The sequence below is a fragment of the Gigantopelta aegis genome, chromosome 13, assembly GCF_016097555.1.
Source record: "Gigantopelta aegis isolate Gae_Host chromosome 13, Gae_host_genome, whole genome shotgun sequence".
Lineage (NCBI taxonomy): Eukaryota > Metazoa > Mollusca > Gastropoda > Neomphalida > Peltospiridae > Gigantopelta > Gigantopelta aegis.
Genome location: NC_054711.1, coordinates 4475721 through 4502582, shown reverse-complemented (window position 1 = coordinate 4502582; position 26862 = coordinate 4475721). Strand labels below are relative to the sequence as shown.

Sequence of the window (26862 nt, the reverse complement as noted above, 5' to 3'; positions counted from 1 at the left end):
TAACCGAGTTACGGGAGTTTTTGATCTTACAGGACATTAAAAATGGATTACCAGTTAGCTTACGTATTCATTTAGAGGATCGTGATGTCAAAAAGATAGAGGAGGCAGGAATAGTGGCAGATGTTTTACGTGTTAATACACAAAGCTCAGGCAGTACAGGGTAGCTCTTTTACAAAGGGTGATAAGAAGAAAAGTTCAGCCAGGTTTTTCCCGGGAAGGTAACTATCGGGGAGAGTCATCTAGTTGGTCAGCTAGTCAGGCAAGGAATGCACCTGGTGGGCAAAGTAAGGATAAGCCTGCATTATCAGCCAATGCACGAACTGTTTTAAAAAGGATAAATTCTCGTAGGGGACTGTTTTAAAATGGAAACGCGATAATGGCGCAAGTGGTTCGGTTTAGTGGGGTCAGCTCCGTTAGCGAGAGAGAGGTAATGGTTAGTCCCATGGCAGAGAAAGTAAACCCGTATGTGTCCACTGGTATGGTTTGTGATGTGAAACAAGAATTGAGTCCTAAGGCAATATCAATCTATCGAGATACAGGCTGTAGTCAGTCACTGATAACGCAAGAGTGTTTAGCTGGTATTAAGAATTCAGATACAGGACGTACTTTGGCCTTAACCTCGGTTACTGGAGAAAATATGGTTGTCCGGTTACATAACGTTTTCTTGTGTTCGAAGTTTGTGACGGGACCAGTCGTTAATGGTGTTGTGAAGGATTTGCCTTTTGAAAACATAGGAGTTTTGTTGGGTAATGATTTGACTAGTCAGTGTTGTCAGCCGAAATGTGACCAATTGTTAATTAAAGACAGCCCTTTACCAATAGAAGAGTGTGAGGTTGATGAGATTAGATATCCTGCGTGTGTAATGACTAGGGCTATGGCCAGAAGGGTAACACGAGACCCAGAGGATATTTGTGATTTGTCTGATACGTGTGTGAGCCATGAAATTTGAGTGGATGAGGTTATCAGTAAAATGGTAGATAAGTCAACTGAGGAATTAAATGTGGTGGAACCTGTTGATCTCCCGCAGAGGGTAAATGAACCAGTTGTGTTTGATAGAGGGGACTTACCTTGTAATAGACAAGAGTTAATCCTAGAGCAGGGGGCTGATCCAAATTTGTTAGCAGCTCGCACTACATTGTTAACTGAGAGAGTATGAATGAATAAGAGAGTTAGAGATAGGAGGTTGCCGGCGACCGAACTAGTTAGGAAGCAACTGAGCCATGCTCAGAGCAAAATAAAATCAGTGTTTGATAGGAAGGCTAGGAGTCGGGAATTTAAACCAGGGGATAAGGTGCTGCTGTACCTTCCCATTAAACGGGGTTCATTGCAGAACAGGTATTTCGGGCCCTATGTTGTGCACAAACGGGTTAATGAGACAGGGTATGTGATAAACACTCCTGATAGGGTTAGGAAAAGTAGGTATTGTCACATCAATTTGCTAAAAGACTATTTTGACAGACTGCCGATAGTTCCAGTGCTACCGGTCCAAATTGAGAGTCACTCAATTTCCTGTGATGACGTCAAGGCAGCAGAGATCAAATTAACCAACAGCCAGATTCTAGCAGACTTGAGCCCCCAGCGAGCAAAGTTGATTACGTTGAAACAAGACAATGTTTCCATTTGTCAGGACCTTCCAACGGTTACCAATACCTTAAGCCAGGATGTGCGCTTGGAACCCAATGCTACACCGATTCGACAGCATGCCTATCGGAGAAAACCTGGAAAACGTGCGACACTGTAAAAGACGAAAACGAACTTCCAGTGGTCAGAAGAATGCGAGAAGTCATTCAACCGTCTCAAGCAGATGTGCTCCTCGTCTCCCGTGATGGCAGCGCCAGACTACCGAATGCCTTTCAAGCTAGCTGTGGATGCCAGTGACGTGGGAGCTGGAGCTGTGCTGTTCCAGGAAGACGAAAATGGACTGGACCATCCTGTAAGTTTCTTCTCCAAAAAGTTTGACAAACACCAGGTGAACTATTCCACTATAGAGAAGGAAGCTTTGGCCATGGTACAAGCTCTGAAGCATTTTCAGATCTACGTGAAGTCGGCAGTGCATCAAGTGGTGGTCTTTACTGATCATAATCCGCTTACCTTCATTCACAGAATGAAAGCCACCAACCAGAGAGTTTTGAGATGGAGTCTTCTTCTGCAAGAATTCCCAATTACCATTGAACATATCAAGGGCACATCCAATGTAATCGCTGATACCCTGTCCCGAAGTTGAACGTTATGATAATGTGTTGACATTCTTGATTTCTGTTTTGTTTTTATATATTTTATTGTATACCAGGGACTCAGAGACTCAGTGTGATTACTGGTAGTCACCTTTTACTATGTGTTATAAATGCCCGGATGCGTCGGTTAACGCACATTTGTAATGTAGTATATTTCCCTATTCCTAGAGTAGAGGAAATATCCTTTTTGAGGTGGGTGTGTGTGACGGAACATGCTCTTATTTCTTTTCGCCTGTGGCGATATTAATTGTTTTAGAGGGTCGTGTGCAGTCCCAATATGCACTTAAGCCCAGGTGGGCACTTTGTTACGTGATACCTCTGCGCGACGGTCGTCGAGCTCTTTCTAATACATACCCAGCCCAGGTGCGGAGGCCATGTGACCAGTAGTTACGTAATACCTCCGCGAGTGCGGCTTTTACGGCCGTGATTTTGGCGACTAGGCGTCAGCAAGTCTGGCCATCTAAGAACAATATGCCGACGTGGTCGCTGTGGAAATATCACTTGATAGGGGGAGGACCGCGATGTACCCCCAGGCGATACTGGGATTTTATAATAAATAGCTAGGGTTTTAGAGATATCAGGGAGAAACATAGGAAGGCTTCCAGGGGAAACGTTAGTCCGTCCGGACTGGTAAATATTATTTCTGCTCTGTGTATAACCTTGATGTGATTGATGTGACTTTAAATATTTTAATACTGTATTATACCAATATTATTTAGACGGTGCTGCCGGTAATCTGACGCAGTAAACTGTAGGCTCACTGTCTAATATATATAAAGCTTAACCAGTCATCCTAGAGGACCTAGGTAAACTGTAGGTTATTGTCTTTATTGTGATAGGTACCAGTATTAATTCTGTGTTACAAGGTTACTGAATGAGTAGTTAAGGGTTAATTAAAAAATAACCAGTTAGGAATAGAGTTGTAATTCCTTTATTAATTAAGTTCCCCTGGAAGCGTTTCTCAATTATCACACGTGTGGGTGTTGTGTCACGGTGAAGTGATTAGAATATTGTGTAAACTAGACACCTGGAGATTAACTAATTAAGTGATCAGTTCTGGGTTGTTATTATTTGTTGTTGTTAATTAACTACTGCGGCAGTACCTTTGTCAGCGTAGGTTAATACAGATTCCAAAGTGTATTGTGTTTTTGTTGTGTTTTCTAGTGAACTAAACGTGCTATAATAATATATACTTTATATAAGATCTTATCTCTGATCATACCTAGACGAGCCACGCGGGTATACTGCCCGTTACAGAGAGATCTAATAAATATACAGTTAGGAGAGATATTTGGATAATCGTTTTTCATTCAGTTACGGGTATTATAGGATCCTCGTGACACCCTTATTGATATTGACGGGTGCGGTAAAGTTTCTTCGTATATCGTTGGTACTGGTTAACATTATGTAAGTTTAATGTCATGACTGGACTCGAGAATAATCAAACAAAAGCTCAGATTTAGGAACAAGTTTGTATTTTAGACACGGTAGCTTGCGATCATTTGGTTGTCGACGATTGCCAAAGCATTACATAAAGTTTCCTCTAGCCTTCCCCTACATATCAATATCAATAAAGGGTAGGGCTGGAGGTGACTCCAGCTAACTAAACGCTAACCCACTGGCCTGGATAGCTGAGGCGTGTGCCCAGGACAGCGTGCTTGAATCTTAATTGGATATAAGCACGAAAATAAATTGAAATGAATGAAATGATATGGTAGAGCTAAAGGCCTGTTTACACGATCATACAGTTGTCCAAAAACATTTCTGGACAAGGCGGGACAAATGTTGTTGCGCAACAAATGTATGACCATGTAGACCACTTTTGTAACAAAGTTGGACAAGGAGGGATAACCTGCAACATGTTGCAAAATTTACCTGCATGCTTCATCTTTTGGACAAATGTTGCAGCTTGTCCCCACATACAAACCAATTAGACACCTTAGATGTGCCACGTGACCACAAGTTTACATCACGTGATATCCAAAATGGCATTATCAACGCAAGAAGAGAAAGCATGGTCTCACCACGACGTAATCGAAGTGATCAACCAGTACCTTTATAACATTTCAGTATACGAACAAAATAACAAAGACAAGCGAAAAGTAGTTATAGCTGGGAAAAACCGGCCTCGATGGCGCAGTGGATAAGCCATCGAACTACAGGCTGATAGGTTCACAGCCCGATACCGACTCCAACCCAGAGCGGGTTCTTAAGGGCTCAATGGGTAGGTGTAAGGCCACTACACCCTCTGAACAACTAACCCACTGTCCTGGACAGACAGCCCAGATAGCCTAGGTGTGTGCCCAGGACAGCGTGCTTGAACCTTAATTGGATATAAGCACGACAATAAGTTGAAATGAAATGAAATAAATGGCTGGGAACGGTGGTGGTGATATTGAGCAGGGTTTTCTACGAGTTGTTTTTGTTTGTTTAGTTTTAATTAATTGCTATAGTGAAATGTAAAAATATTGCCCCCAAATTACGATATATTTGAACAGTCCATTAACATATTTATCAATCTTAATGCATTTTCAACAATTAAATAAATAAACAAGGTGTTTTACGTGATCATAATTTCCCTACAATTCCGTTTTGCATCAAGTTAAAAAAAAAAAAATCTGAACAAATGTCAACAACCTGTAACAAATATAGACAAAACTACACGAATGTTGCATCCTGTCGACAGAAAGTTATACAAACGTGAACAAGTGAGGACATTCATTTGTCCCGGTTTGTTCAGCAATATTTTTGGACAAACGTATGATCGTTTAGGACGGGCTTTAATAGCTTCGAATATGTGGGCCCAGATTTCTAATGAGTTGTGTTGTTTCGACTTGTCTAGCCAGTCCTTCATAGGGAGTGGCAGTCCTCCCATTTGCGACGCAGAAAGAATGTATCGCCAAGGTTCCCGTTCAACGAAGCGATCATACGATCATGTACGTAATTAAGGTGGTCCTGTCCTGGACGGAGCAGCCGGTGAAAGTCGACACCTGCACCCATGACAGGCGTGTGCTACAACAGCTTGTTCTGAATGTGCACCTTAAAACCTATGACCTGACCTGACCGTAATCTTCGTGAAACGGGGCCCTGGCGATTGACATGCGGCCATCATAACATTTGGCGGAAAAACCTGAGAGTGGCTCATGGGAACGGCCGTGGTATTCTCACAACATCCTTTTAATTCTGTCTTATGCAGAGATACGATTTAAAAAAAAAGAGTTAATGGTCTCATTGATCAGATTTATTCACATCATGAATGTCATTAACACAAATATGGAACAATTGACATATATACACATAAACAATCTCTGATTCAGAAACTATAACCTGAACCAACTATACACACACACACACACACACACACACACACACACACACACACACACACACACACACACACACACACAGATATATATATATATATACTGGCCTCCGTGGTGTCATGGTTAAGCCATCGGATATAAGGCTGGTAGGTACTGGGATCGCAGCCCGGTAACAGCTTCCTCCCAGAGCGAGTTTTAATGACGTAAGGCCACTACACTCTTCTGCTCCTCTTTCACTAACCACTATACAAGTAAACACTAATCCACTGCCCTGGACAGACAACCCAGATAGCTGAGGTGCGTGCCCAGGACAGCGTGCTTGAAACATATTAGATCTAAGCAACAAAATAAGTTGAAATGAATGAATGATACATACATAAAAATACACTAAAAAGACACACGTACGCACACACGCATGTACGCACAAATAGTCATGCTCGTAGTAACGATATCTGGACTGGAAGGCACAATCTGTAGTGAATGGGGCCACAGTCTCCAGTGAGGTAGGGCAATAGCCATATTTTCATCTTTATGTTTATATAGAATAGGGCAAAACAAAACCCCCAAAAACCGTACATGTTCGTCCCCAAAGTGGTTCGTCACAGGCCACATATCTGAGCAGTTAAAGTTTATTCTCAACGAAAGCACTCCATTTTGTCCAGAACTTTATACTCTCCAGCACCGATCTCTTCCTACGGCCGAATACGCCATTAATACACTTGCAGCAGCCGAGAATTTTCACCGTGTCTAGCATGTATTGGTCATCATCGCCACTGGCAGCCTCGTTTTCAACCACCGCCGTCACGAACTGGATACTCGGGGCGCAGTTGCAACCCTGACAGTTTTCCACCTGACTGAAAAATGAAAACAACAAATAGTATGATAAACCAGTTGTCAGGAGGCCAGTGTATAGGGGCAAACCAAGAGGTTATGAAATTTAAAAAAAAAAAAAAAAAAAAAAAAAAAAAAACCATTCTGAGAGAACTACTAATGTCACTTACCAGGTCCCACAAATCTCCTAAATTCAAGGGCCTTAACTCTGTCAAACAATGATAAATTCCATTTTTCGACAGTTATGGCCCGCCATGGAACAAATTCACATAAAAGTAAAAGTTGTTCTGACCACCGGCCTCGGGGGTGTTGTCGTTAAGTCATCGGACATAAGGCTGGTAAGTACAGGGTTCGCAACCAGGTACCGGCTCCCATCCAGAGCGACTTTTTACGACTCAATGGGTAGGTGTAAGACCATTACACCCTCTTCTCTCTCACTAAACGCTAACAATTAACTAACCCTCTGTCCTGAACAGACAGCCCAGATAGCTGAGGTGTGTGCCCAGGACAGCGTGCTTGAACCTTTATTGGATATAAGCACGAAAATAAATTGAAATGAAATGTTCTGGCCATAACCCTGTGGAAAATGGGTAAATCCCTATAAAAGTCAACCTTGATATGTAACTCTACATAATAAACCTATACACCAAATTTAAGCTCAGTATTTTGAAGCATTGTCATAACAAAGTCCGGAAAACTATATGTGTGGGACAGACAGTCATACATACAGACAGACAGACAGACAGAAGGATGGAGACGAAACCTATAGTCCCCTCCGGTTGTACCAGTATGGTACTATAATAACATATATGTGTAGCAAAGTTGACGTTTACCTGCATTCCTGAATTTGAAAGAACTGCTTCTTGTCGTTAAACTGAACTATGGTCTGTGATATTCCAAAAATGTTTTCTAGACTGTCTGGCGATATAAACTTTGTTTCCCTTAAAAATAAAATCATATGGTGGTTAATTGTTCTTGTAATACAATTATTAATATACATGTACATAAAATAAAATGTATATTTTAATCTATTAAGAAAAGACGCACACAGATACACACGTGTACGCAAGCACACATGCATACACGCACACACACACACGCACACACACAGACACACAGACACTCAGGTAGACACACACAGATAAACACACACGCGCACGCACACAAACGCACATACACACAAAAGCACACGCACAAACACGCGCATAATACATACCAGCCTATATGCAATGCGTGCGTTCTGTCTGAATGTTGCATTTGTTGCGTCTGTGACTTGCGTTTTGGACATATATACCTTGTACGATTTTTTTCATTGCAGCTGTCCGCATGCGTTTTATAGACGCATGTATCGCCCGCATCCAGTCTAGACGCTCTCATTGAAACTGTCCGCATGCGTTTTATAGACGCATGTATCGCCCGCATCCAGTCTAGACGCTCTCATTGAAACTGTCCGCATGCGTTTTACAGACGCACGCATCGCACACATCCAGTCTAGACGCTCTCATCGAAACTGTCCGCAAGCGTTTTACAGACGCACGCATCGCACACATCCAGTCTAGACGCTCTCATTGAAACTGTCCGCAAGCGTTTTACAGACGCACGCATCGCACACATCCAGTCTAGACGCTCTCATTGAAACTAATTTATTTCGATTTGGTTTTTATCCGAAACGCACGCTCACCCGCATCCAGTCTATATGAAACTTTAGATCGACAGCTTTATGACAAACGAACACACTGTCAAACTGTTTGTTTTATGTAACGACACCACTAGAGCACATTGATTTGTTAAACATCGGCTACTGGATGTCAAACATTTGGTAATTTTGACATATAGTCTTAGAAAGGAAACCCGCTAAATACTTTCATTAGTAGCGAGGGATCTTATACATGACAGGATAGCACATACCACGGCATTTGATATACCAATCGTGGTGCAATGGCTGGAACAAGATGTAGCCCAATGGGTCCAACAACGGAGATAGATCCTAGATCGACCACGCATCAGGCGGACGCTTTAGCACTGGGCATTGTGTGTCAAACATTTGGTACTTTTAACATAATTATATAATTAGTTTTAGTGAGGAAACCCGATACATGTTTTCGTCAGTAGCAAGGGATCTTTTATATGCACCATCCCGCAGACAGGATAGCACATACCACGGCCTTTGATATACCAGTCATGGTGCACTGGCTGGAACGAGAAATAACCCAATGGACCCACCGACGGGGATCGATCCCAGACCGATCGCGTATCAAGTGAGCACTAAGTTACATGTACCTCTGACAGAGTCTGTGCTGCGTCCCAGCCTGACAAACAAACAGATACCAATACAAACTTACGAGATACAACAAGCATGGTATGTGAATCCTGGAGATGCTTGGCGCTTCTTGCGCATGCCCTGTTGCCGAGGGTACCTACAAGAAAACGTGCATGTGTCGTTGGAAGGCACCGTCTTGTTCGTGAAAACGATCTCCTCGCGTTCAATTTTGAAAACTTTCTCCGCATAACTCTTCTGCTCCATTGGCGTTCGAAAGAAGTTAGGAAAAAGTGAAAGGACATCACGCTTGGACTGCCTCTGCATGCTGGAAGAAACGAAGGAAATGTTTTATTTAACGACGCACTCAACACATTTTTATTTATGGTTATATGTTGTCGGACATATGGCTAAGAACCACACATATATTGAGAGAGGAAACCCGCTGTCGCCACTTTATGGGATAATCTTTTCGATTAACAGCAATGGATCTTTTATATGCACCATCTCACAGACAGGATAGTACATACCACAGCCTTTGTTATACCAGCTGTGAAGCACTGGCTGGAACGAGAAATAGCCAAATGGGCCCACCGACGGGAATCGATCCTATATCGATCACGCATTAGGCGAGTGCTGTACCACGTCCCGCCCCACGCTGGATGGAAGTACAGAGTTAAAGTTTTTTCTTGTGTTTAACAACACCACTAGAGTACGCTGATTTAGAAATCACCTGCTATTGAACGTCAAAGATTTGGTCGGTTTGTTTTGTTCAACGACACAACTAGAGCACATAGATTTAGTAATCATCGGCTACAAGAACACGTATATTCATGTTACTATACACACCAGTACACGTAAACCAGGAATCACAAAGTCATATATTAAATACTTACCCGAATTCACGCCACAGTAATACCCCGACTGCCGCTATTGTCGATATGAGAAACACAACTGTCAGAATCATCTGCAAGAAATGAACGAGTGAGTGAGTGGGTGAGTGAGTGAGTGAGTGAGCGAGTAAGCGAGCGAATGAGTGAGTTGATGGTGGATGCATAGATGGCTGGATAAATGGATGAATGGATGAACAAACGAACGAATGAATGAATGCATAAATTCTACGATTAATGCAACAGTGAAATATACACAGGATATTTCGTGTTTTTTGTGTCAAATATGATTTATATCTCATCGAGTGAAGTTTGCAATCCAGACGATTACGATTACGATTACTGAAGATTGTCATGATTACGATACGATTACGATTACAAGGAAAATGAAAGTAATCGATTATGATTGCGATTACACTGCCCAGTAATCATGATTACAATCATGATTACATTTTTACAAATATGAACTATTTTTGAGGTGATGTTACCAACCTGAAATTGTACTATAGTAGTGTCGTTAAACAAAACAAACTTTACTTACTACATGAATATTTAACACATATTATTATATTTAATGACAAAACGTAATTACATGTGTTAATCCCCAAGCTGCTAAAAGAAACCAAAGCATGCCCCTTTAATCACATAAAACAAGACATATAGTTTACAGTTATCAAAGGTCCGAGTTGTCAACTATGATCATTTGACAATACATCAAAAGTGCTGAATGTGATCGGTTGTAATGTGGCAGACTCTTTGCTTTTGTTAGTCTTAATGACTGCAGCCAAATCCACACACAGCAATAAGTTATTTAACATATATAACCCCTCCCTCCAAAGCATCACTACAATCGTTACAATTTTAGGTAACCATTGGTATAAAGTAATATAACCGACAAATTAAAAAAAGAAAGATTAAAATAATAGGGGGGGGGGGGGGGGGTATTTTTAGTGGTCTACCGGTTCAGAAAATATTTTGCTCCAGCAATTTTTTGCTTTTGCCATTTCTGGAGAATCAATTATTTCAGTCAACTTGTAAATTAACTGATTCACTTGACACGTTAAAAGCCATAAAAAAAAAAACACACACAGGACAAAACGTCACAGGAAAAAAAAGTCACAACTTTTAATAAACAAATATATTAGGCAATGTGTAACCGACTCCTAGTTTCGATATTAGTTTGGTCGTTGTTTTATTTGAATAAAAAACATAGCAAACACCAAACACATTATAGATGAACACATAGATACGTTTTAAAAAATATTTACTTATAATAATGGTTTGAAATGCAACATTAGCCCGAAATGAAAATATAGAAAACAATCGAGTTTGAGCCGTGACGTCACTGTTACCGGTGACACCAGAAAAAATATGTTAAAAGGATACAAACTCAGGATAGTCGCTTTAAATTTTTATGAATATTTATTCAAAGTTTTGTAGCTTACCAGGTGGACATACCATATGGTACATAATATAACCATTTACAGACATAATGGAAGGTGTTGGTATAAAACAGTTAAGGAGAATATGATAACATTTGTACAGAACTCTATTTAAAACTAAGTAACCATAGATTCACGCCTTATTATTTTGTATAAATATTTTCCTAACTTACATACTTTGTTTACATTGCTAGTAGATAATAACTTTATTACTTTAAAGATACATGTACATTGAAGGATGCTATAATAATAATTAATATATAATCATCAAAACAAGTGCAAGTTCATACAGTTTGAAACTTTAATCCTAGTGTAGTAATCACGGAAGTAATCATAAATTACGATTACATTAGCAATGTAATCGATTACGATTACGATTACGATTACATGGTATTCTCATTTCATTCATTTCAACTTATTTTCGTGCTTATATCCAATTAAGGTTCAAGCACGCTGTTCTGGGCACACACCTCAGCTATCTGGGCTGTCTGTCCAGGACAATGGGTTAGTTGTTAGTTGGTTAGTGGTTAGTGAGAGAGAAGAGGGTGTAGTGGCCTTGCACCTACCTATTGAGCCCTTAAGAACTCACTCTGGGTTGGAGCCGGTACCGGGCTGCGAACCCTGTACCTACCAGCCTGTAGTCCGATGGCTTAACCACTATGCCACCGAGGCCGGTATTCTCAAACAGAGTAATCGATAACGATTACGATTACATGAAAACATGTAGTCGATTGTAATCGATTACGATTACTGATTATGATTACCCCATGTCTGTTGCAATCATAACTCACGAGTCGCTCTTCCGCGACGAGTGTGATATGATTGCAATATAACTTTTGGCAATTTACCGTAATTTTTAAAATGCCAACAACAAAATAGTTCCGGTTTTCTTACAGTGGAGATAATACTTTCTACAGTGACGATAACACATTTTCGAGTGAAATAGTGAAATTTTCACTCTAAAATGTGTTATTGTCACTGAGTGACTGACAACAATTTTATTTCACTGATATTTTGAGATATTTTAATAAATGTTACATAATAAAGCAGTATACTTCCCGAGACCTAAGTCAATATATCTGGTTAGTACCTGGGTGAGTAATCACTTGAGAATACATCTGGTTAGTACCTGGGTGAGTAATCACTTGACAATATATCTGGTTAGTACCTGGGTTAGTAATCACTTGACAATATATCTGGTTAGTACCTGGGTGAGTAATCACTTGACAATATATCTGGTTAGTACCTGGGTGAGTAATCACTTGACAATATATCTGGTTAGTACCTGGGTGAGTAATCACTTGACAATATATCTGGTTAGTACCTGGGTGAGTAATCACTTGAGAATATCGAAAGGAAACGAAAGGAATTGTAAAACGACACCACAGCACACTTTTAAATCTGAACGGCGTCTAACGTATGACTATTTCGACACTTGTTCGACAGAAAAAATAGCGAAAACCCATTGCCGGCACACATGTACATTGGCCATTTCTACCAAAGAAAAGCAACAAGGTATGTTTTATATGCACTGCCCTATATAACCAGGACAGTATACACCACAGCCCTTTGGTGTAGGCCCACCAGTCGTAGAGCTCTGGTTTGGAGGGTGGAAAATTGCTAAAGAAAATGAATTCTACCCAGAGTCTTCCGGAGCACGCGGTTGGACGTGGTTCTCTCGGCTGATTCCGTCTATAGTTCTGTTGCCCGTCGATCAATCCCACAGATCCTGGCTCGGTAATTCCACTTCCTGGTTGGTCTGCCATGTTTGTCTGAAATTAATTAATAAATTAATCAACTGGATTGGATTGGATTGGAATTAGGATTGAATTGTGATTGAATTCAATATAATTCAGTTGAATTATATTTTATTTTATAAATAAATAAATAAAACTAACTAACTAACTAACTAAATAAAAAATATAATACGTGGGGCGTTTTCAACAGTTTCCTATTCTTCTAACTAGACACATTAGGGATAAATGATGAATATTAGGGAGAAGTGAGGTTTGGTGAAGGAGAAATGGGAAAGAGTTTGACCTGTACCCCTCTATATCACTAACTCTAACACTAACCATAGCCATTGAAATGGGGGGGGGGGGGGGGGGGGGGGGGGGGGGGGGGGGGGGGGGGGGGGGTAACGGGTCGAACTCGTGCTGAGAAATAAGACGTCTGATTTAAAAAGAAGTCCGATTTAAAACTTTGGAAAAAACATTTTTAGGTACCACTTCCACTTGAACAAAGCCAACTTTGAAAAGGGTTACAGACCTATCGTCCGAAGGTTCAATAGTCCGAAGGTTCAATCGCCTGAAGGTTCAATGGTCTCAAGGTTCAATGATCCGAAGGTTCAATAGTCCGAAGGTTCTGTAGTCCGAACGTTTATAGACTTAACTATAATCAAGAAGAATGGCAAAAGAACAGTGTCCAATGCACTAAACAAATGTGAATTCTTTACAGTAATCACTAAGCGTACCTCTGTATAAAACGCCTAAGGCTACAGTGTAAGATATATGTTACGACACGACGATATGATGCATGTTGGATATCAATTTAAAGGCATCTGATTGGCTTCTTACATATAAATCCAAACCATCCACTGAGATTAAGGCTACGCACGTCGATTTCTATTGTCAGATGATGTGCAGGTCAACGGTTTATATTACGTAAACGCGAGCGCCGTATATAACTTGGTTCAGAATACGTTTTAATTTTTCTTAAACCTGTTTTTTTAAAGAAAAAGATATGTCATAATAAGAATTCTACACTCGTGTCTCCAGCTTTCATGTCAGTTAGTTACCATGCATTTTGCATTTCGTTTACAATTGTATTCATCTCGCGTTCGCTCCCACTGACGTAGCCAGGATTTTATATTGGTGGGGGACCACAAGTGTCATGGAGGATCAACCACGTTGTTTTTGAGACTGTCAAAAGTGATGGATATTGAGACAGGAAACCCGCTGCCGCCACTTCATGGGCTACTGCACTATCCAACAGACATGCTATTACATACCACGGCCTTTGTTACAGCAGTTGTGGAACACTGGCTGGAATGAAAAATAACCCACCGACGGGGATCGATCGTGCATCAGACGAGCACTGTATCACTGAACTACGACCCGGCCCCACGTAAATAGGGTGACAGACAAACATAAACAATGTAGCTGGGGGCAAAAAGATGCATGTATGCTTGGGGAGAGCATAATCCCCCTTCCCGTCACCAGGCAACGCCAAAGTTTGCACCTTAGGTACGGTTTGAAGCAACCCGGAAGCTAAACGGTATGTAACGATCATTCATGTAGTTTTCTAGATTTATACAAGAACATTCTACAGTGGTCACGATTTAAACGTTTGGTGATGCTATTAATATATAATGATATAAATAATATAACAAAAATAATTATCCTTTTAAGAGTGGATATTTGAAAACATAATAATTCACATCTGGATAGGCCAATAGTATAATACAGGACACACCTGGATAGGTCCAGTAGTATAATACATGGGTTGACAAAAAAGAAATGTCATTTTTTAATTAAAATTACTTTATTGAAATCTAACAGTTAAAGCTCCTATATCCGGTTTCCATGTTATAGTGTCGAATACTAATTAGTTCATGGGCTATGGGGGGGGGGGGGGGGGGTGTCCACATGCATCCCCCCACTACTAAACTTCCTTGGTATTTTCTTATAACTAGTGACTTGAAAACAAACATGTTAACAGGAAAAAAAAAAATTGACACCAAGTTTGTGAAAATTGGTCCATTTGAAGTGAAGTTATAAGCAGTTTAGTTTGACCTACCCCGAAAATTCTGGCAAGCCAGAAAAAATGGGCGTGGTCACAAAAGGTCATGGGAGGTACCTTGAGACCCAATATATTTCCTGTTAACATGTTTTTTTTTCAAGTCACCAGAATCCAGGGTATAAGAAAATACCAAGGAAGTTTAGTAGTGGGGAGGGGATGCATTTGGACACACACACGCACACACCATAGCCCATGGACTAAATGCAAAATAAAAGCACAACTGCATCTTTATTACACTCGTCCGTCATCGCCATCAACGGATATCGTCAAAAACCTACTACTCAATTCGCAAGGCGTAAAAGTGCAGTTATGTCTGCATTTTGATTTCGTAATCGATGTTATAACATGGCAACTGGATATAGCAGCTTTAACAAGGACTACAACACACAAAACGTCCGGCACAACCCATACTGTTCAACAGTTAATCATGATTTTAGCCCCAAAAAACTTCACCACAAGCTTCAAAGATATCCTGGAACAGCATAGGTAACTGGTATCCAATAGTCTTCCCACGTACGCCGTCCATTATTGTAAGACTGTGCGCCACTTTTCCCTTCGAGTGTTTGGAGAATTTCCTCTGTGTGGTTCTGCCGCCGCTGAAACTTCCAAAAGTTGCTGCTCCCCACAAAATACTATATCCCAATAATTCCATGTACTACCATTTTATAAATGTCTTTATTGCAAAAACTAATAAGGATGGTCCATGGGTTAGGACATGTCTATTTTTGTTTTCAGTAATGTGTGTTGTAATAAATATACGGACGTCCAAAAGAAGCTATACCATGTTTCAAAGCTATATACTATTTTTTTTAAAGTATACACGTGTGGTGTTTTGGCATGATGTGAACAAATGTCATTTCCATTATCCAAATTATAAAGGGTGAAATACACGTTAACATATAACGCCCTATTTATACCATACACATATTAGACGCAGTAAAACATTAGCCTATGTTCACGGAGTACAGTGTTAAATTGTACACAAAAATAGTATTTTTGTTTTTATTTCCAAAACGCTTTTACTTTTCGTTTTACGTCAAACCAAACTGAAAATATTTACAAAAAAACATTTTGGTAGGAAGATGGGACGGACTATACATGTATGCATCAATATTCAGTTTGTAATATAAAAAAAGCGTCTTTAACTAAATATTTTATACGAACTCATGCCATAAGTGGTAAAAATATTTAACAAAAGTTTTGTTCTGATGTTTGTTTACACTGACTTGCGGCCCACTAACTCTAGTCTCGTACCTCTATTTAAATAGGTTTGTAATCTTTACTGCACATGTAATTATGTACATTCATTTGCCATGTCCATATCAATTAATTTAAATTTTATATAAGTTTACAAGAACTGTGTTTATTGTTAATCTCTAAACACAAAGGTAAAACAATGTTTTTTGCAGCTATTCATACAGTTGACATGATCTACTTTCACGTGACCAGCTAGTGATAGGCAGCCGTCTCTCTACCGTAGTACTCGGTCGTAGACACTAAGTCTATATTATTATATCTATCTGTCTATCTATATATCAAACAATCTCTCTCTCTCTCTCTCTCTCTCTCTCTCTCTCTCTCTCTCTCTCTCTCTCTCTCTCTCTCTATTTTATCTACATACCTACCTACCGACCTATATATACCTACCTACCTACCTACCTACCATATAACTATATATCTATCTATTTTATTTACCTACCTACCTACATACATACCAACCATCTATCTATATATCTGTCTGTCTGTCTATAATCTATCTGTTTATTTTATTTATCTATTTAGTTTTATCCATAAACGTGTTTGTTTATCTATTATTTATTTATTTATTTATTTAATGAATTGTATTTATGCTATTGTATTTATTTAAACATTATTAAACAGATACAGCAATATGTTAATTACGTATCGTTTGAATAAACCAACCTGTAGAAAGTAGTTCCGAACCGACACCACTAGCCATTAAATTAGTACACTATAACACTTTGATCCGCCTGAATAACCCCCACCCCATCCTACCACCGTGTATCCTCGAGGAAGTCGTTAACACGGTTCAGTGAATGAATAACATGAAGGTTAAACAAAATCAGACGGCGTGACGTCACACGCTTCCGGCTTTCTTGGACTCGATCCCGTCTAATGTGTTCTTGGAACTTGTTTTATCTTTCCGGATATAACTTTTAATCACACACGCATAAAGAACTGGAATCGCTGCAGTTGGACGAGCTTAATCTACACACATCTACATCTTTAACCCTGACTTCTTGTCAAATTGTGCTCCTAAGGCTGATACACATCCCAAACAAACGCCAACAGGTGCGGTACTCTCAGGCTATGCTGATACATAAAGACACAATAAATACAGTGTACGCTCGATTTACTCCACCCGATCCCCCCCCCCCCCCCCCCCCCCCCCCCCCCCCCCCCCCCCCCCCCCCCCCAACCCCCGCCAACCCCGACAACCGTCAACTTCTTTTCAAGTACCGGTTTGTATCTCTTTAATTCTCTCGATTTACTGCACCCTCGCCGTCCACCATCCGCCAAAGTCCTTTTTGAACCGAACTCCATTTAGTCATTATATTCTGCATACTCGAAGAATACCAACCGGCGGTTGGTTGTTGGGGTTGCATTTATTTTACCCCTCCCAAGGAAAGAAAGACAAAAAAAACCCCACCAGAAGTGCCCTTTTCGGTTCATAAGTGAATATAAATTAAAGTAATGTTATTATTGTGCCCTGATATTGTTTTGCACACACCAAAAAACTTCAGTTACTCAGGATTTCAGATATGGAATACAATACCCCTTGATATTAGACACCAGAAGTCAGTTGCGAACTTTAAATGCAGCCTGAAACAATATCTCATGGACGTTTATTTGGCTGATTAGTTTTAATTCTATATAATAATTATGTTTTGAGACTTTAGTGTCAATATTACACAACTAACAGATGTCTGTTAAATATAAGATTTCTCTAGTCAATATGTATGTATGCATTTATTATAATAGTATAGCACTTAGTATACATGTATTTTCTTTTCCAATGTTTCAAAGTATTGCTGAGGGCCTAGCGGAAGATTAGCTTGTTCTAAACCTGTCACCCTCATTAAATAAAGTTATTATTATTAGTTGTAGTATTATAGGATTGGTTTAGCCCTAACACCAACCAAGCATGAACCGGAACGTGACCTATATATATATCGAATCATCCACAAACGAGTGGTTCTCATTAAAATGTATTATTGTAGGTCAAGGTTTACGATCGTATGACGAAGCCTTGAAATAGTCATCCCATTATGAGTAATGCAAACCAATTTAAACATTAAAGGCGCAGACCCTAGTTTCAACTCGTAAAAATGGACACCATGGAAATTATTATCTAAATAATTAAATATAAGTAATATATTTGATTTTAGCGATCATAAACGGCTCTGATAGTGAAATACATGCCGTAGTGTTTAGAAACTAGGGTCTGTCCCTTTAAATCCCATATACTAAATTTAAAGGCACTTAAATGGGGTTTTCTTGCCACACGTTGTGGCTAAACAATGGGTAAAATTTACAATAGTTGTTTTTGCCTTGATGCGCGGTCGGTCTAGGATCGATCCCCGTCCATGTGCCTATTAGGCTATTTCTCATTCTCGCCAGTGCACCACGACTGGCATATCAAAGGCCGTGATATGTGCTCGCTACTAATGGAAAAATGTAGATGAATTCATCTCTAAGACAATATGTCAAAATTACCAAACAATTCACACCCAATAACCGACAAGTAACATAATCAATGTGCTCTAGTGTTGTCGATAAACAAAACAAACTGGATTTTAATTAGCATTTACAGTATTGAAAAATATAGGGGCGTGTATATTACACTTCGCTCACTACAATCTAGATCCCTCTCCCCCCACCCCCCGCTCCGTATAAATAACGCGAACCCAGTATGTGTATGTGTGTCTGTGTGTGTGTGTGTGTGTGTGTGTGTCTGTGTGGTCTGTGTGTGTGTGTGTATGTGCGTGGCTGTGTGTGTGGCTGTGGCTGTGTGTGTGTGTGGCTGTAGCTGTGTGTGTGTGCGTGGCTGTGTGTGTGGCTGTGTATGTATGTGTGTGTGGCTGTGTATGTGTGTGAGAGAGAGAGGGTGGCTGCCTGTCTGTCTGCTTGCCTGACTGCTTGTCTGCATGTCTGTCTCTATGTCTCTGTCTCTCTCTGTCTGTCTGTCTCTCTGTTTGTCTGTGTGTGTCTCTCTCTTTCTCTCTCTCTCTCTCTCTCTCTCTCTCTCTCTCTCTCTCTCTCTCTCTCTCTCTCTCTCTCTCTCTCTCTCTCTCTCAACCGCGTTCTTACCAAAATTCAGACTTTATTTTCCAATATCACCACCACAACTACCATCATCACCGCTATCATCACCAATTAGCTTTTATATATACATGTATTTTAGGCTCGCCATTTGTTGCTAAAGATACTTCTACCCTGAAGGCACCAATAATTGCGTTATTTACACATGTATATTATCTGACGCGACACGCACCTTTAATCTGTATATTCAAGATGCATGCGATAAACAGAGGTAACCGTGAGCACCGCTCAATTATGCGTAACGAAAATCATATCTTATCTGATTACCATAACAACATCCGAACATTGCTTCTCCTACACAAGCCATATAATAGATTCATTCATTCATTCATTTCAACTTATTTTTGCGCTTATATCCAATTAGTGTACACGCACGCTGTCCTGGGCTCTGTCCAGGATAGTGAGTTAGTTGTTAAGTCGTTAGTCGTTAGCGAGAGAATAGTTTAGTGGCCTTACACCTACCCACTGAGTCGTTAAAACTCGCTCTGGGTTGGACCGGACCCTGGCTGCGAACCCTGTACCTACCAGCCTTATGTCCGATGCCTTAACCACGACACCACTGAGGCCGGTATATAATAGACACTGTTGTATGAATAATTATAATCCAATTTTTTTTCATTCCTCGGAATATCCAAGACAATAAAAATAACTGCACGTTATTTGAACAATGCTTTTCTCGTTGGTTGGTTAAAGGGGCAATCTCAAAGTTACATAAAAACCAAAATTATTTATAAATGTTTGTTGACAAAACGCAGATATTACACCTTCAATTGCACACCAAATAATTTCACAATTTAAACATATTAAGTGCATTCTCTGACATTAGCATACTTAGTTCTCTATTTGGTGTCTAACGGCATCGTATTTGGTATCGTTGTTTCGATATTGCGACTATAGAGAGGAATAAAGGAAAGTCGCTTCTACCCGTGATAAGCGATTGTGCCACCCATCGTATCTTGGCTATTTCACGTTCCAACCAGTGCACCACGACTGGTATATCAATTATATATATATATATATATATATATATATATATATATATATATCAGATATTATAGAGATATAATATTATAACCCACTGTAGCCATTTCATAGGCTACTCTATTCGATTAGCAGCAAGGGATCTTTTATATGCACCATCCCACAGACAGGATAGTACATACCACAGCCTTTGTTGCACCAGTTGTGGAGCACTGGCTGGAACGGTCTTAATATGGAGTTTAGTTTTGTGATAACATTTATCATTTGTTGGGGCAAGACATAGCCCAGTGATAAAGCGTCTGCCTGATGCGCGGATGGTTTGGGATCGATTCCCGTCGGTGAGCCCATTGGGCTATTTCTCGTTCCAGCCAGTGCACCACGACTGGTACATCAAAGGCCGTGGCTACATTTTGCTACATTCATTTGAAGTCATTTTCGTACTTAAATTCAGGCATAGTTAAAATATGTTCATGCAGATGCCCAAGGCGTAAACTTCAACTAGGTATGTTTACAAACGGGGGGGGGGGGGGGGGGGGGGAGAGAAGGAGAGAGAGGGGGCGTAGTTAGAGGTTTGAGATTGGGGGAGAGAGAGAGAGACAGAGAGAGGAGAGAGAGAGAGAGAGAGAGAGAGAGAGAGAGAGAGAGAGAGAGAGAGAGAGAGAGAGAGAGAGAGAGAAGAGGAGAGAGAGGGAGAGAGAGAAAGATACTGAAGGAGAGAGACAGACAGACAGACAAAGAGAGAGGGTTGGGTGGGGGTGGGGAAGGAACACAAAGACAGACAATAGCACCACCACCACCACCACAATCATCATCACCGCCATCATCACCATTAGCTTTTATACATATCTTACGTTCGCCATTTGTCGCTAAAGATCCTTCTACCTTGCATGCACAATAATTGTGTTATTTACACATGTATATTATCTGACGCGCCACACACCATTTAACACCACAATCTGTATACCCAAGATGTATGCGATAATCATAGATAAATGTGAGCATCCGCTCAATTATGCGTAACGAAAATCATATCTTATCTCATTACCATAACAACATCCGAATATTGCTTCTCCAACACAAGACATATAATAGATTCATTCATTAATTTCAACTTACTTTAGTGTTTATATTCAATTATTGTTCAAGCACGCTGTCCTGGGCACACATCTGGGCTGTCTGTCCAGGACTGTGGGCTAGTTGTCAAATCGTTAGTGGATAGCGATAGAAAAGAGGGTGTAGTGGTCTTACACCTACCCATCGAGTAGTTAAAACTCACTCTGGGTGGGAGCCGGTACCGGGCTGCGAACCATGTACCTACCAGCCTTATGTCCGACGGCTTAATCACGACACCACCGGGGCCGGTATATAATAGATACTGTTGTATGAATATTGTACGAATATTGTATGACTTTCTATGTTGGGGCGAGGAGATGGGGGTGGGGTGGTGGTCGAGGTCGAGTATAGCTACAATGCTTATTTCAACAATGCTTTTCTCGTTGGTTGGTTAAAGGGGCAATCTCAAAGTTACATAAGGACCAAAATTATTTATAAATGTTTGTTGACAAATCGCAGATATTACACCTTCAATTGCACACCAAATAATTTCACAATTTAAACATATTAGTGCATTCTCTGACATTGGCATACTTAGTTCTCTATTTGGTGTCTAACGACATCGTATTTGGTGTCGTTGTTTCGATATTTGGACTATAGAGAGGAATAAAGGAAAGTCGCTTCAACCCGTGATAAGCGATTGTGCCACCCATCGTATCTTGGCTATTTCACGTTCCAACCAGTGCACCACGACTGGTATATCAGATATATATATATAGAATATATATATTATATATATATATAATATATATATATATATATATATCAGATATTGAGAGAGGAAACCCACTGTCGCCACTTCATGGGCTACTCTTTTTGATTAGCAGCAAGGGATCTTTTATATGCACCATCCCACAGACAGGATAGTACATACCACAGCCTTTGTTGCACCAGTTGTGGAGCACTGGTTGGAACGGTCTTAATATGGAGTTTAGTTTTGTGATAACATTTATCATTTGTTGGAGCGAGACGTAGCCCAGTGATGAAGCGTCTGCCTGATGCGCGGATGGTTTGGGATCGATCCCCGTCGGTGGGCCCATTGGGCTATTTCTCGTTCCAGCCAGTGCACCACGACTGGTACACCAAAGGCCGTGGTATATGCTATCCTGTCTGTGGGATGGTGCATATAAAACATCCCTTACTACTAATGGAAAAATTGTAGCGGGTTTTCTCTAGCACTATAATATGTCAAAATTACCAAATGCACATACCACGGCATTTGATATACCATTTGTCGAGCACTGGCTGGAATGAGAAATAATCCAATAGGTCCACCGAAGGGGGTCGACCCTAGATCGACTGAGCGCAGGCGAACGCTTTACTACTCTTTTACACACGTTTGACATCCAATAGCCGATGGTTAATAAATCAATGTGCTCTAGTGGTGCCGTTAAACAAAACAACGTTTAACGTTCCATCGTATCTGAGGTGAGTGCTCCACCACTTATCTCTAAGTATCTCGCCCCAGGCTTGGTGTGAACGACAACGCTATAGCTGTCATGGTAGCTACAGTTTGCTACATTCATTTGAAGTAATTTTCGTGCTTAAATCCAGGCATAATTAAAATATATTCGTGCAGATGCCCAAGGCGTAAACTTCAACTAGGTATGGGGCGCAAGGAGAGAGTGCGTAGAGAGAGGAGGTAAGAGATTGGTAGAGAGATATATGGAGAGAGAGAGAAAGAGGAGAGAAAGAGAGAGACAGGCAGTCAGATATACACAGAGACAAAGGCGAGAGTAAGATATCGAGGGTCAGAAACAGAGGCGGGACACACACACACACACAGAGAGAGAGAGAGAGAGAGAGAGAGAGAGAGAGAGAGAGAGAGAGAGAGAGAGACAGACAGAGACAGAGAGACAGAGACAGACAGACAGACAGAAGGCCAGACAGACAGAAGGCCAGACTGAGAGAGACAGATAGTGTGTGTGTGTGTGTGTGAGAGAGAGAGAGAGAGAGAGAGAGAGAGAGAGAGAAGAGAGAGAGAGAGAGAGAGAGAGAGAGAGAGACGAGACAGAAAGACAGAGACAGACAGAGACAGACAGACAGAAGGACAGACTGAGAGAGAGATAGTGTGTGTGTGTGTGAGAGAGAGAGAGAGAGAGAGAGAGAGAGAGAGAGAGAGAGAGAGAGAGAGAGAGAGAGAGAGAGACAGAGAGAGCGGTGACAGACAGACAGACAGACAGACAGACAGACAGGGAGAGACAGAGACAGAGAAAGACAGAGAGAGAGAGACAGAGAGACAGTGTATGTGTGTGTGTGTGTGTGTGTGAGAGAGAGAGAGAGAGAGAGAGAGAGAGAGAGAGAGAGAGAGAGAGAGAGAGAGAGAGAGAAAGAGAGAGGAGAGAGGAGAGAGAAGAGAGAGAGAGAGAAGAACGAGACAGACAGACAGACAGACAGACAAAGAGAGAGAGGTGGGAGTGGGGAAGAAAAACAAAGACAGACATTCTACGTAGTCTTACTTCCCCACAGACAAGCTGCCATTGAACTATAGGCCTACATCTCCCACTCACCTTTTCACCTTAATAGATTGCATTATTCACGGAGGTGCTAAACAAACAGCCGATACGCTGCAATGTTTGCTTTGATGTGTTCAACTACTGACCCCCTGCTATGAACCGACATTTATAAAAATGAATCGAATTAGGATAGGTGATTTTTGTTTTTGTGTTTTTTAAAATCTACACTAAAAAAAAAAAAAAAAAAAGGATTCCCTACCTGTATTGGTGTATGTGTTGTCGAACGTTCGGCAGGGACCGTCTGAGAAATTACGGAGATTGACGGAGACGCAACTGTTCCGTTTGACATCGTAGTAGATCGAAAAACAGGACGCGAACAGTTTCACCACGAGTATAGGTCCTACTAAACAGGCGCTGGAGTCATTAAATAGCCGCGTCAGATCGCGGTTCAAGGGACCGTAACAATAACCTTTGACTGTTGTGTTGTTTTCGGCCTCTGTAGTAATCTTGATGGTGACGATGTCGTGTTGACATAGTTCGAACAACTTCGTTCATTTAATGAGCACTTCGTTTCACGACGCGAAGTAGGCTATACGGCTTGGCCTACTTTATAGCCCGAGTACTCGACTGTAAGAGAGCTAGACGGACATTTGGACAGTTATATACGCTGTAATGAGAGCGTATATAACTGTCCAAATGTCCGTCTAGCTCTCTTACAGTCAGAGTATTCGGGCTAGGCCTACCAGTTCTCTGATTAGTGCAGTGTTTTTCAAGAAGAGGGGTCCAGGCTCGTAGCCAATGGGGGGGGGGGGGGGGGTCGGGGGTCGCGCCCTCGTACCTCACCATAAGCCTAAATGACCCCCCCCCCCCCCCCCCCACCCAGACTCCTGGCTACGGGCCTGGGCCGGTATTTATAAAGATTCTTAAATGCTTAAGAATTCTTAAATATAAGAAAATTTTCAGAATCCCTAAGAATTACTCTTAAATGTAAGAATTTTAAAATAATTCTTAGAATCCCTGAGAATTTCTCTTAAATGTAGGAATTACTCTCAGATTGCTCTTAGAATTGAGAAAAAGTTAAGAGTCGTATGAAGGACTTTTAAGTTGGGTTAAGAATTCTTATCTCGGACAAAATGGCTGCCATAATAGAGATTGGAGGGCAACGAAGATGAATATTTTCTCTCGTCCACCAAACGAACAAGACTCAATGTTTTATCTTCAGTCCAGTTCGGTTTACGCTTCGGTTTGCTTGCTTCCGTCATGTTGCAGCTCTACTCGTTGACGTTTGATAGTTCGTCTGCCTGTTTTGCCACATGATATTAAAAATAAACGGGAATATTCCCTAACAACGAAGGGAATTCCATCTGAGAATTTTCTTAGTGTTATACTTAAGACTAAACTAAAAGTTTGTCTCAGATGAATTTTAAAAATAATTTTAAGAATATTTTTATACTCAGAGTATTTTTAACATGTTAAGAATTTTTTGAGAATTTTCTTTAAAAATTCTAAGAATCTTTATAAATACCGGCCCCTGGTGTCTGGGTGTAGTTCAGTGGCACTTAGCTCGAGTGACCTCTAGCCCTCCCATTATTGGAATGTTGATCATTTAGGGGAGGGCTATAGGTGATTCGGGCTAAGTGGCACTATGTTGTTATTGTGTGGTTTAAAAAGGTATGGTTTGTTTTGTTTAACGACAACACTAGAGCATATTGATTTATTAATCATCGGCTACTGTAGGTCAAACATTTGGTAATTTCTGACTCGTAGACATCAGAGGAAACCCACTACATTTTTCCTAATGCAGTAAGGGATCTTTTATATACATTTTCCCACATGTAGACAGGAAAACACATACCACTGCCTTTGACCAGTTGTGGTGCAGTGGTTGGAACAACAAAACAGTCAGTTGGATGGATCCACATAGGTGGTTCGAATCTGGATGTAGCTCAGTGGCACTGGGTTGTTATTGTGATGGTTAAAAAAGTTAAAGTTTGTTTTGTTTAACGACACAACTTGGTTGTGTGAACTAGAACACATTGATTTATCAAACATTTTGTAAGCGTAAGATAGCTTCGAAAATCTATAGCTGGAGTAAATGATACACTTGGGAGTTAAAAAAAACAAAAAACGGATAAGTTGTGCACTGCCATTTTGTCAAAATGTCTAAAAAAAATCCACCGATGTCTGTCCCTAGCTAGCAAGCAAGTGGAATGGTCATAACTCAGAAACTCTTTGACCTAGAGAGATGTATTAGGTGTCTTTCCCCATTAAATCACGGATGTCTCAATGATTAAAGGGGATTTCAATGTAGTCTGAGATCTAGGTCACAGAAACCCAAGATGACCGCCAATAGCAAGGTCATATAACTAAAAAAAACCTGTTTTACCTAGATAGATGGATGAATGTGTTTTTCCTGACTAAATCAATGACGGGAGAACTATATCCCACCCACATACTGAGGTTCACCCCATATCGTAATCCGGCTCAGAGACGAGCGCTGGTCGTAGTTTGTTATTGTAATACGATAAGATGTACGAGTGTCGTTACGATCGAGCAGATTACCTGTTGGATTGTGGTGGTAACAGGTTTGGTATGTGGTGTGTCAGATAATATATAACTAAACACCGGGTAGGCAAACATTCCTGCTCTAATACAACAATAACTCTATGTTGTACGCTAAATACCATTACATTGATGATCTTCGAGTTCGCTGATTGCAAATATTTGATATATTAACCACTAATACACACACTATAAGAAGAAACCCGACAGCACACCCTTTCAATAAGGTTCCGGTTAAATACGTATTACAAAATGGGCCTAATTTTATCACAAAATGGTGACCTAAATGGGTCAATTTTTTAATTACAAAATGGGCACTTATTACGAAATGGGTCGTTTTTTTTATTACAAAATGAATACATATTACAAATAGGTAGTTTTTAAAATTATAAAATGGATACATATTACAAAGTGGATACATATTACAAAATGGGTCCGGGTTTTTTCAAATTTGGTACATATGACAAAATGGGTAATTTATTGCAAAATGGATACAGATTACACAATGGATACATATTACAAAATGGGTCATTTATTACCAAATTCTTGAGTTTGCTGCATTGTAAGATTTGTCCGACTAATAAACTTAAACTTAAACTTACATATTAAATATATTTTCTTGTTTAGT

General features: G+C 40.4%; 3 protein-coding genes across 7 annotated transcripts in view; 1 reads left to right on the top strand and 2 right to left on the bottom strand.

Moving 5' to 3' along the window:
- The window catches only part of LOC121387627 (N-acetylneuraminate 9-O-acetyltransferase-like), a 59419-nt gene extending 55297 nt beyond the window's left edge, over positions 1-4122 (bottom strand). The window contains exon 1 of the mRNA XM_041518795.1: positions 4110-4122. Coding sequence (XP_041374729.1) covers positions 4110-4122 — 13 coding nt within the window. The remainder of the gene's footprint in view (positions 1-4109) is intronic.
- Positions 4123-5460: 1338 nt separating this feature from the next.
- The window catches only part of LOC121387369, a 23925-nt gene continuing 2523 nt past the window's right edge, over positions 5461-26862 (bottom strand). The window contains exons 1-7 of one of the 5 annotated variants that reach the window (XM_041518441.1): positions 23932-23948; positions 13246-13368; positions 12618-12749; positions 9542-9612; positions 8731-8973; positions 7222-7329; positions 5461-6411 (exon numbers count right to left, since the gene is read on the bottom strand). In XM_041518441.1, the coding sequence (XP_041374375.1) occupies positions 6180-6411; positions 7222-7329; positions 8731-8973; positions 9542-9612; positions 12618-12743 (780 nt within the window). In that variant the 5' untranslated portion in view covers positions 12744-12749; positions 13246-13368; positions 23932-23948 and the 3' untranslated portion in view covers positions 5461-6179. Of the gene's footprint in view, positions 6412-7221; positions 7330-8730; positions 8974-9541; positions 9613-12617; positions 12750-13245; positions 13439-16701; positions 17102-23931; positions 24219-26862 lie in introns of those variants that run through there. The other 4 variants (XM_041518439.1, XM_041518442.1, XM_041518440.1 and 1 more) reach the window with 4 other exon arrangements.
- LOC121387368 (ralA-binding protein 1-A-like) overlaps positions 13608-26862 on the top strand; it is a 60897-nt gene continuing 47642 nt past the window's right edge. Inside the window, exon 1 of the mRNA XM_041518437.1 lies at positions 13608-14253. The gene's annotated coding sequence lies outside the window, so the exon portion shown is untranslated. The remainder of the gene's footprint in view (positions 14254-26862) is intronic.